At 38.1% G+C, this 12,193-nt stretch overlaps 1 protein-coding gene across 7 annotated transcripts in view; it reads right to left on the bottom strand.

Annotated features, from left to right (window-relative positions):
* Positions 1 to 12,193, bottom strand: part of LOC105327269 (titin) — a 53,740-nt gene extending 41,547 nt beyond the window's left edge. The window contains exons 1-2 of one of the 7 annotated variants that reach the window (XM_034464928.2): positions 11,939 to 12,193; positions 6,499 to 7,330 (exon numbers count right to left, since the gene is read on the bottom strand). In XM_034464928.2, coding sequence (XP_034320819.2) covers positions 6,499 to 6,897 — 399 coding nt within the window. In that variant the 5' untranslated portion in view covers positions 6,898 to 7,330; positions 11,939 to 12,193. Of the gene's footprint in view, positions 1 to 6,498; positions 7,331 to 8,630; positions 8,813 to 11,938 lie in introns of those variants that run through there. The other 6 variants (XM_034464935.2, XM_034464969.2, XM_034464923.2 and 3 more) reach the window with 6 other exon arrangements.

Genomic DNA, 12,193 nt, shown 5'->3' with positions numbered 1-12,193 from the left:
AGCCCCCCCCCCCCCTCCCCACTTTCAATTTGCTTCCGACTCAAGTGTTAGGGTTATAAAGCAATTTTTGAAAACTCGTTAGATTAGCCCATTACAAAATCATTTTCAGTTGCCCGAGTATTTTCAAACATATCAAGAATATTTATGTCTCATCCTTTTTCATATCGGAAAAGCCAAATACTTCTGGGTTTCTATGCAAAAAAGATGGACGACCCGAATGACAAAGTGTGTTTTGTTTTATATTTATGATTATTCCATGAGTCCATTACTCTTTCAATGTCATTCTGGATGAGAAGAATGAAACAAAATCTGACACATTCTACATGTATATGGATAGCATCATATGGATAATATGGATAATACCACGAGTGTCTCCCTCATTCGCACGGATAACACAAAGACATCTGCTTCCATAGAATATACGTAATTGAATGAAAACCTTTGTGGAAGGTTATTCCAAGAGTGTATAAAGTCTCTCTCAACCCGCAAAATTCTAAGGCTGGGAAGCTGTCTAAATCTCCTGTCTATATCGTCCCATACATATAAGGTTAAGATCAGGACTTCATGGTGGCCAATCAAGTAAGCGGAAGTTATGTTCCTGTATCATCTGCTGTGTTGTTCTGGCAGTGTGGAGTTTGATATTATATTGCATCAGAACTGGCTGAGTAATCTTGTTTTGATACCACGCACCATTTAGGTTTGGTGAAGATGGCAGTTTAATGATATACCAATACTGAGCCACCAGCAAATTGCCCTCTTTCTCTAACACATGCGTCGTTCTAACGTCCACCTTGTACAATACACACGGATCCGTCCATCTGATCGCCGCAAATTGAATATGGACCCATCAGTAAAGAGAAATCGACCCCACTTAGCACGTGCAGGCGCGTAGCTAGGCGTACGCAAGTGCTTCCACGTCATTTTCAAAAAAAAAGAAATTAATTAAAAAAAAAATAATAATGCTGGATAATGAAAACTTTCTTTTAGGAATAAAAATTAAACTAAATCGCTGTTTTCTCAGAATTTGCTGAGAAATAGCACAGACGACTTGCCTTTCTCTTTCAGTAAATGACAAAAATAATAAATTGCTCTTCTGATATATTTTATTATTATTTGCATGCAATTCTATAGCCTGAGTGATAGGTTGACAATAATTATGAATAGATTATCGAGATAGAAATAACGGAGTCTTAGAGTTTAAATATTTAATTATCTTTTGTATTACATGTGTATTTTTGTAGACAAAAATGTTATAGACCATTACGAGAGAAAGCACAAGACTTCTTAGATATAAATTAAATTAATCTCATTATAAATAAGGCACTACTTTTTATTTATCGTTATTTTATGATGATGTTGAAGTAAGCATTTTACACATCTGGTGCTCAAAATAAAGTGCTTGAAATGCTGAAAAACTCGCATGCTTGTGGGGGTCCCCACCAGGGCTTCGCTCCCACTGGAGCTGGGAGGGGGTGGGGCTCAAGGAGGCCCCCAAACCCCTTGCCTTAATTTGCTTCCACAATAAGGAAGCCCTAGCTACGCCCCTGTGTATACCTCAGTTGACATCTTGCCTAAGCTAACCAATGTTGTCTATGTCTGGCTAAGCCGATAACAACAACAACCCTACATAAATTCCCCTTGCATGCAATCCTCCCTGTCTCAGTCTGCCCCGCACTGTTTGGTTACTTAATTGGAGACTTCATGTGTTACAAAAGTACGACGTGCAGTACAATTCTGAAAGTGAATTACCAAAATGTAGCGGTCCTGTTGATGTGTCAATAGACGACGTTTTGGCCTGCAAGTAGGTCGTCAACACGTCCAGTTTCATGGAATTTCCGGATAATATTATTAAAAGAAACAAACCTATCTTGAACTGTGCCCTGCTTGGGCGATGCAACTGCTGTACGTTCTTGTGCAGTCATGCATGGCATTTTATTCAATTCAATTTAACTGCGATTTTAAAAGTGGGTTGTTCTTGTTTTAAATTTCATTTTCATTTCATTCATGTTTATCTAAATTCGGTGTATATTTCCCCTTGTGCTAGCATTGAAAGTCTGTGACGTTCAATTTTCAATTAATCACACGACGGATAAGCATAATTATGCACAAACATAAGTAAATGTCATCATGCATTTTGAAAATATTTATTAATATGCAATAAATGAAACTTGCATGGACATTACTGTTTTGATACGTACATGTACTTCGGAATATAATTGTTAAATCATATCTTTTCTAAGTTTTCTAACACCATATTTTCAGTCACGGAAGCGCACTAAATACACGAAATATCAAACAAACATAAATATAAGCATTGAATGATTTTGGGATATTGTCAGTTCTATTTCACACCAGGCCGTGTTAACAAATTATCTTACAAATTATTATTCCGCGCATACGCGCGGTGTTCAATTTGACTGCACGACCTGTTGTGTGATAGGACCGACGTATCCTTCAATTAAAACAGTTAGACACATATTGTGTAATATGGTAGCAAATTGGAGAAGGACAGACTTTTCCGAAATCAATCAAGAAAAATAGAAAAAAAATCAAATCATCAAAGCAAATCCTAAACCGAGGGAATTGGGTGGTAGGGGTGGGGGTGGGCGCAGCTTATCCCCCCCCCCCCCCCAAGATTCCAACGTCTATGTTGATATAATTATAACCTTAGCTATAAATTGATGGATAAGCCTATTTACTTCATGTATTTACTTTAAATCAAGAATAATTTATCTGATTTTGAAAATATTTTACTGTAACCACGACTCTTGGTTTCCTGCGAACTCTTTATTTCAAGTCCACCAATAATAATCTTATATTACATATATATTATCGTGTACAAAATATTGAGTAAATTCAACTAACTTTTACGATTATTGAATAGCAAATTAAGATTCACACACTACAAAACAAAACTCTAAATGTCTTACTACAAGCCATTTCTTAGTATATTCATAATAAGAATAAATAATTTGTTTCTTCAATATAAAATTTTATATCCCCATTAGATACGCTCAATATTTGACGTGGTTAGCTAAAGAGGCATGTGGAAACTGTAAACACCGGAAACCCCCTTTCTAAAATTGGAATTGGTAGGACAACAAAGAAGTTCGTAAATATCGTAGAAAAGCATTTCAAGAAATTGAAGTTAAACAATCAGAACTGTGACTGTCATACCTTGATATACAATCAAACAAACCAATAAAAATAATTCAAAACCCGAATAAACAAACATTACATTGCGTACTATATTTTCTCTTAAAAAATCCTACAGCAAGGCGCCCTGTATAGAGACCCTACAATAATGTATGGAACCTGTATGATAGGGTCAACTCAGCACCCTGGCGCCGGAAATCGGTGTCAATATGGCCCCTTTTGAGACCGGATTCCGTCAGGGGACACCCGTACCCCCGAGGATCCGGTCTCGGCTAGATGGCACACCTCCTAGTTTGGGCGCTAGGCGCCCTGTATAGAGACCCTACAATAATGTATGGAAGGGTCAACTCAGCGCCCTGGCGCCGGAAATCGGTGCTTATATCGCCTCTTTTGAGACCGGATTCCGTCAGGGGACACCCGTGCCCCCAAAGAACCGGTCTCAGCTAGATGGCACACCTCCTAGTTTGGGCGCTAGGCGCCCTGTATAGAGACCCTACAATAATGTATGGAACCTGTATGATAGGGTCAACTCAGCACCCTGGCGCCGGAAATCGGTGTCAATATGGCCCCTTTTGAGACCGGATTCCGTCAGGGGATACTTGTACCCCCGAGGATCCGGTCTCGGCTAGATGGCACACCTCCTAGTTTGGGCGCTATGCGCCCTGTATAGAGACCCTACAATAATGTATGGAAGGGTCAACTCAGCGCCCTGGCGCTGGAAATCGGTGCTTATATCGCCTCTTTTGAGACCGGATTCCGTCAGGGGACACCCGTGCCCCCAAAGAACCGGTCTCAGCTAGATGGCACACCTCCTAGTTTGGGCGCTAGGCGCCCTGTATAGAGACCCTACAATAATGTATGGAACCTGTATGATAGGGTCAACTCAGCACCCTGGCGCCGGAAATCGGTGTCAATATGGCCCCTTTTGAGACCGGATTCCGTCAGGGGACACCCGTACCCCCGAGGATCCGGTCTCGGCTAGATGGCACACCTCCTAGTTTGGGCGCTATGCGCCCTGTATAGAGACCCTACAATAATGTATGGAACCTGTATGATAGGGTCAACGCAGCACCCTGGCGCCGGAAATCGGTGTCAATATGGCCCCTTTTGAGACCGGATTCCGTCAGGGGACACCCGTACCCCCGAGGATCCGGTCTCGGCTAGATGGCACACCTCCTAGTTTGGGCGCTAGGCGCCCTGTATAGAGACCCTACAATAATGTATGGAAGGGTCAACTCAGCGCCCTGGCGCCGGAAATCGGTGCTTATATCGCCTCTTTTGAGACCGGATTCCGTCAGGGGACACCCGTGCCCCCAAAGAACCGGTCTCAGCTAGATGGCATACCTCCTAGTTTGGGCGCTAGGCGCCCTTTTATGTTATTATACAATGCAATCGGGATCGGACGTCTCTAAAAATAGTCGATAAAAATACGCTAAGAGTTGTTATTGGCAGGTAGCTTATTGGCAGGTAGCTTGACTAAAGCGTATATTTTCTCAAACCGGATGTATCAACACCTACACGTTTACGTGTTTAAAACAGAGACGTTTAGCACATTTATTTCCGGGAATTATATGAAATCTCAATATGTTCATGGATATCGTCATGCATGTTATCAAAAATAACTATTTTATCATATCATTATGAGTCCTCAACATCGGGAAGGGGGGCTACCCCTCTACTTTTTCTCGCAACTATCAGTTTTCTATTAAATTTGCTTATGTCTAAAATGACGCCCCCCCCCCCAAACACACTCACTTATCGGGATGCATGTTTTAAGCGAAAATAAGAAAATTAACGCTGAAATTGGGATGAAATTGATCTAGAATTTATAATAGAAGTTATAGGTAAACGCTAACCAACCCCTCCGAATTTTTTTAAATTGTTTAATTTATTTATTTATTTATTTATTTATTTATTTATTTATTCATTTATTCATTTATTTGTTTATCTATCTATCTATCTATCTATCTATCTATCTATCTATCTATCTATCTATCTATCTATCTATCTATCTATCATTTTTTGCTCGTCAAGTTTTTTTTCTTTTAGGACGAGGCACCCCACCCCCCACCCCCCCCCCCAACACACACACACACACATCTTTCAATTGCCTGATTTATTATTTTGTCCTTCTTTTGGGGTTTTGGGGGTGGGAGGTTATACATGATTTTGAAATCACAAGAAAATGAACCAAAAAAAAATGAGTGCTTGACCTGTGTATACTATAAAGCCTGTGTACAGAAACCCAGACACTAAATATATTAATATACAAACATACAAGTGGGGGTGGATTCAATCTAAGTCCTCATTATTTCGTTTTATGTTGTTTGGTCGTACGTCTAATAATGTAGACTAGTTGAATAGTTCATATCAAACTGCGATCCTTGAAGAACGAACTCACCAAGAGTATTTGTGCATGGAGCCGCGACTACCATCACCACTAATGGAAATGTAAAGATGTATATCTAAGATTTGTTTATGAAATGGGCTGTGAAGGTTTATCCTATATAATCCATCGACATCGGAGTTTTTTTTTTCTCTTTAATTGCTTTCCGATCGAGACGATTGGGACGGCCCTATAGTGTCTATTGATGTCCTTTAGTGTGTATTGATGTATTTGGGGATGTTTGTCCCGAAAGCCCTCTTCACATGAAAGAAATTAAAATACAGACGAATTTGAGCAAGTGCTATCTAAAAAGGCAAATAGAATTTTCATGTTGTGTGTTTTATAGAAGTATATGTAAATGCTCCCTATTAACTGTTTCCCTTCTGAATGGGTTCACGGAGAATTCCAGGTCCACCCTAAAGTTAATTATTGAGTTTCTGCAGTCATTTAAGGGTCCAGAAAGGCCTTTACATAATAAAATCCTGGAATGAATCATGTCGGGCGATAGTGGTATTTACTGTAGAACCTTTTTCTTTGTGCTTGAGAACACAAGAGATAAAAGCAAAGATAAAACAGGTTTGTATTTAAAGTACATATTTATGATTTATTGATCAATTACTCGCATGTTTTTAGACAAGCGGAGTATGAGAGAGAGAGAGAGAGAGAGAGAGAGAGAGAGAGAGAGAGAGAGAGAGAGAGAGAGAGAAATAATCATTTTTTTGTGTTCCTGTTCCATGCAGATGAACTGGGTTGATATTTCACAAAATCTGAAAAAATCTCCTCTTACTCTCCTCATACATCCAACAACCATCCAACAAAATGTCCCCCTACCTTATAATTAGATATCATAGACATTAATCTTGCCTTGATTAAGTATTAACATATACATATTGATTTATGCACTACGAATTAATCTATAGCAATATTTTCTGTTTCATTAATGACATCATGCTTACATTAAGACGAGGCTGAGGTTGACTTCTTGACACACCCTGCTCTCGGTCCCGCCTCGTTTTCAGTCTGGTACGTATGTTGGCCAGTACCGGAGCCGTCCGGGAGTAGTCCGGGCGCGCGGGGTTCGGGGCCTTGGGGAGGCGCCATTCCTCCGGTAGAACCGCTTCGTGTGAATTTTTCACATTCCACTCCGCTCTGTAAATCGCTTCTTGTAAGTATGTAAAAGTATCTAACTTATTTCCCAAACTATCCTTTAAAACAATTCGCGGATACTTCGGGGGGTAATTCCTCTCTAGTTTTCCTTGGTACTCGGATCGCGTGGGCGGGAGACGGGTGGCGGGGGGTGAGGCCCAGGAACCATTTCTAATGGAACTCGGGATCTCGGTACTTGGGGAAAACATACCATTCACTCTTTGGTTTAATCCATTGACATTACCTTTGAGTAATGAAAATCACTGAAATCAAACGCAATCATCTTTTAAAGTTTACCCTGCTATCCAGTTAAAGTCCGCACCGATGCAAGTGCATGCGCCGAGAACAGTTTTTAGATTAAGCGGATGAGGACCATCCATGTAAAAAAAAACGATTAAGGCCTTTAAAGCAAAATTCTTTTCAAGTAATACACAATATAAATAATTGAAAATCTCTTGGAAAAATCAATTCTTGATTGCCATGAGCGCAGGGGGCTTGGAATCTGGGTGCTGATCTGAGGGTTGATCAGGATGGATGTAGAATAGAACGATACTGTAGTTCTCAACGATGTGTACCTGCTCACGTGAGATTTTACCTGTTAATTACAGGTAATCTTCTTAACCCTCGCAGTTGATGTTAGACCTAAGAATTAAAAAAAAAAGTACTGTAACAACAATTAATGAGCGAGTCCAAAAAATGTGAATAAGCTGCATGGAAACAATTGATCATAATTAATCGATGACACTCGCGTGTTCTCACAGCAAAACATGCTATGGAAACCATTATCCGGAAATAAAGCCATCTTTGATATATCATGAGATATGTCGTGAAATAATCAACAATTTCCCCGTTAATGAAAACAAATGACGACAAAATTAAATAAAAAAGATAAATAAAATTGAAAAGAAAACACAACATGAAAAGTTGATAACTACATGTATAAAGAAATACCCAAGCAAAACACGCTATGGAAGCCATTACCAGGAAAACAAGCGATCGTTGATATCAAGAGATCTGTCGTGAAATAATCAACAGTTTCTCGGTCAATGACAAAATGAATATTATAAACTAAATGAAAAATTAAAACTCATGAAAAGTTAATAAGTACGAAGAAATAATCTGAGTCATGAATGGGGGGGGGGGGCTGTTTGTATAACCATTTTGGATAGGTTGACTGTTTACTAAGCAATGTATCGTATCGAACATACAAAAAATCCATTTCGATTGAATGCTCGTCTCAGCAGCTAAATGATTTGTATTTTAGAAAGAGAAAGGTTGTCATATACATACTAGTAACTGTATTTCTGAATCATTAATTCTAATAACAAACGTCCATTCGATCATTACACTAGTGTTACATTAAAAGTTTAAAATTTATCAATTTAAACTTAACTATAACAGTTATAACACCCCATGCCAAATAACTTAACAAGTAGACGGGGTCCACGTCTAGATATTTGGTATCATCTTTCTCGTATGTAAGAGATTTGAGAACGAGCGTGGATATTATGACAATGAAGTACCCTGTGCGCTGTAGAAACACATAAGCCTATTCACAGTTATGGCAACTGATACCTTATGAACATCAATTTTTAAACAAATCAAACCAATCTTTGACAGGGAAAAATGTCACTATCAACGAATCATGTTCCAAGTTCTATTAGGTGGGGAAAGTTATTATCCATATTATAAACTTTATATTTACTAATTCATCAAAAATGACATTTAGACCGATTAGGATCAGCAATTTAGTTAGGGGACAATTGCATTGCCGACGCTACGTTCGTCATAAATACATGTATAGGGTGAAACACACATAATGGTATCTGAAATCGCTGTACAAATAAATGCGGGAGTTAGGGAGTTAACGCAGACGCTGTGTTCGGATGTAAGAGAAAAAAAATCTAAACTCTTGAATTACTAATCATAATAAAAAGCTTACCTTTAAAAGGGTGATTTCAATAAAACTTTGTACCAACATCACTCTATTAGAATCCAAAGCGATAAATGCCTTTTTAAAAATCATATTTTTCCATAACCATTAACTTTCGTGTAGCCAGGTGCAAAAAATAAGCAAACACGGTGAGAGAGAGAGAGAGAAATAGTTAAAATGCATTGATTGATTCACCCCGGAGGTTCACATTCAGACTTTGCGATTTATCAGTCAGTTTTTATTGAGCAGAACACTCAAACTGTCAAAAATTCGATATCCCAATAATAAAGATATCTAATCTTTCGATGGCCATATGAAGTGCATGTCCCGTCTTTATACCTAATGTACAATGTGGTTACTTTATTTTGCTCTCGAGAATAAAAGAGGGGTGGACGCAGATGATTTAATGGCGGCTATATTTTCTAATTCTTTGATCAAAATAAAATAAATGAATGGATATTATTGTATGTATATGTGAAAACATGTACATGTGCGAGAAATATGCATGTGGGCCTACATGTGCTGATTTTGGTGACAGACGGACGGACGGATAACTGTATAGAGTGCAAGAGGCACCCAAGCATTTACATGAACTTGGATTACGTCTTTGACGACATAAGACCTAATTGTTTACATGTTTATATTGAATACAGTTGCTTGCTGTTCCCGAGAGTAAACAGGTATATATTTCAGATCTCAATAATTTCCTTTAGTGCAAACCCAATGAGCATTAACAAAATTGCCTTACTTGATCAGATCCATCCATCAGTGCACGCATTTTAAATTTTTGATGAAGCTACATCGTTTGTGTAAACTTTTGCTCCAGAAATCGATTTCTATTTAGTATTGATAAGGTTTTATTACGACAACGCATAAAAGAATGTCTTTAAAGGCAGAAAACCATGAAATTGATGACAAAATCGAAACAAAGTCAGAGTAATCAAACTTTGATCCTTTTTATTTTATGGATTCAATGTTGTTTTTTTTCGATGCGTCGCTGGATATCAATATACATGGTCGACTTGACGCGCATCCGAAATTTTCTGTCTCGTTATTACCTTGACAAAATGCACGACAGGTGCGCACGTGCAAGTAAGATCTAGAAAACAACCAACTTGGATACAAAAGGAGCTCGCATGTTCCTAATAATGTTTAAATTACTGTTTTGTTTCTTCTCGACTAGAGTAAGAAACGACACGGTCGTTAGGTAATAAATCAGAAGAATGCAATATATTTCCGCGCATGTTACCTACTTCATCGATAGTAAATCTGTTTAATCTGTTTTGTCATTGTTTTGGAATTCGATGACCCTACCGAACATCACAGAGAATGGAATTGCGTGCTTGCCGTCTCATCCCATTTCTACATGAGCATGGCTTTGTTATCTATTAATAAACGTTCAAGCAGGTTATTAGAGAAAAACCTTAATTTGTGTCACATGGTCCATTTTCTTGCGCTGGATTAATGCAATTATCCTTATAAGACCTCTATAGGTGCAGCTAGATACCTGTGTCCTTTCAGATGGAAATCGTTGATTTTACATTGTTGTTAAATGTCTCTTCAAGAAATTTTTTCATATTTCAACCGGGTGCCACTACAGAGCTTCAGATTTCCCCCTGTGACCATTGAACATGGTACCATGAAAGAGACAGAGTTTAGCTGCCCTTTCTTTTATTTTATTTTTCATTTTTATTTTTTTAGGGGGGGGGGGGCTCTCTCCAGAAAACGTGCGATAAAAAAATCGGAGAGGGCTACATGTATATTAGGCTATATTGCAGAGTACCCCTCACACGATCTGATTTTGTGAGAGTGATTATATAATTTATAAGATATATAAGTATCAACTATTAGTCTTTACTCCTAATGTGTGTGAATAAATTAGATCTGGTTCTTCTACGATATTTTTAGAATAATACTAAATGTAAATACATGTATAGAGAAACGAACTCAGATTAAAGAATGGAAAGTTTCAGAAATCAAATACACTTAAACAAACAAAATTTTGTCCAATCCTTGCTAATGACAACCCTAATGCAAAAATCTATTTAATCAGCAGGGAAAATCTCGCGTTCTTATTTACATTGCATATTATTTTCTATTGACCCAGGAAAGAAAAGCTCTTTAATAGGGACATTTCATAGTGACAAAGGTTACTGTACGAAAACCTCTGTCTATCTTTCTCCCTCTAAAAAAAGATCTGAGCGAGTGCATGATCAATAAATTCAACAAATCATAAAAATGCACTTTAACCCCCTCTCTTTCTCTCTCTCCATGTATCTCTCTCTCTGTCTTTCTCTCTGTCTGTCTGTCTCTCTCTCTCTCTCTCTCTCTGTCTGTCTGTCTGTCTCTCTGTCTCTGTCTCTGTCTGTCTGTCTGTCTGTCTGTCTGTCTGTCTGTCTGTCTCTCTCTCTCTCTCTCTCTCTCTCTCTCTCTCTCTCTCTCTCTCTCTCTCTCTCTTCCACCACTTTCTCTGTTTTAAATTCAGTTAGAATCTAAAATATATAGTGAAATTTACCCCCCCCCCCATCGAAGACATGTACCTACCCTCTTACTGTTTTACGTGAATAAAGTCGACCAAATTTTAGACATGTTTATAAAAAGGTCTATATTCAATTGTTAAAGAAATCTTTTATTGAAGTTTTAACATTCTTTTATAGCAAAATCTGTCAGAGAACTAACAAATGATAGAGAATTGAATTCTTTGAAAAGCAGTGAAACCAGTCATATTACATAACACGGCTGGGAGTTAAAAGAGAGTGGATTAGCAATGTCGGGAATTTTCTGATTAAAAATCTCTCTCTCTCTCTCTCTCTCTCTCTCTCTCTCTCTCTCTCTCTCTCTCTCTCTCTCTCTCTCAGTAATATAAGGGTCGTTTATTCTATCATTAAAGGTTGAAGGTTGATCTCCGTCAGTCTGACCATAATTACTTGGTCTATGATCTAGAACAGAGATTGAGAAATGAAACTAATCAAGTACACTATATAGGTACTGTATATGGAAACGATCATCAACGAGATAGACAATGTTACATTTTATAAAAAAAATAGTCTTTAATTTCAAATAAGATGTACCCTAAAAGGTGCTTGGTTACAATAAAACGTTACTGGGTCTAATGAAAAATAAGACAATTGATTACAAAAAAGAAAAAACCTAATTGGTTGCATGTAAATAAGACGAGATAATTTTGAAGGGGGGGGCATACATTTACGAAACGAAATGTGATTTCTTCACTGATTATTTCACAGGAGGGAAACGACAGTAACATTGATTTTGGTACATGTTTTTAACGAATATAATTAATATAATGACGAACGTACCTGAATGAATGTACCTGTATAATCACACTTCCCCCGAGAATTCCTCTTCATCGAACTGTGTGTGGTGACACTGATGATATCGATAATTCGCCGATACACACGGCCGCTATTGTATGTGCATTTCTACCTTATACGGTGAAATCACGCCGATTCATTAGAGCTAATTGCGGATGTCAATTTCTATCGCATTTTTAATCGTTCTTTTTCGCTGATACCCAAGAGAGCTAGCTGGAGTGAAACCCAGTAAATGTATAG

Source organism: Magallana gigas, chromosome 5 (assembly GCF_963853765.1).
Source record: "Magallana gigas chromosome 5, xbMagGiga1.1, whole genome shotgun sequence".
Classification (NCBI taxonomy): Eukaryota; Metazoa; Mollusca; class Bivalvia; order Ostreida; family Ostreidae; genus Magallana; species Magallana gigas.
The sequence above is the reverse complement of the archived record's forward strand: the minus strand, read 5'-3'. Positions and strand labels throughout refer to the sequence as shown.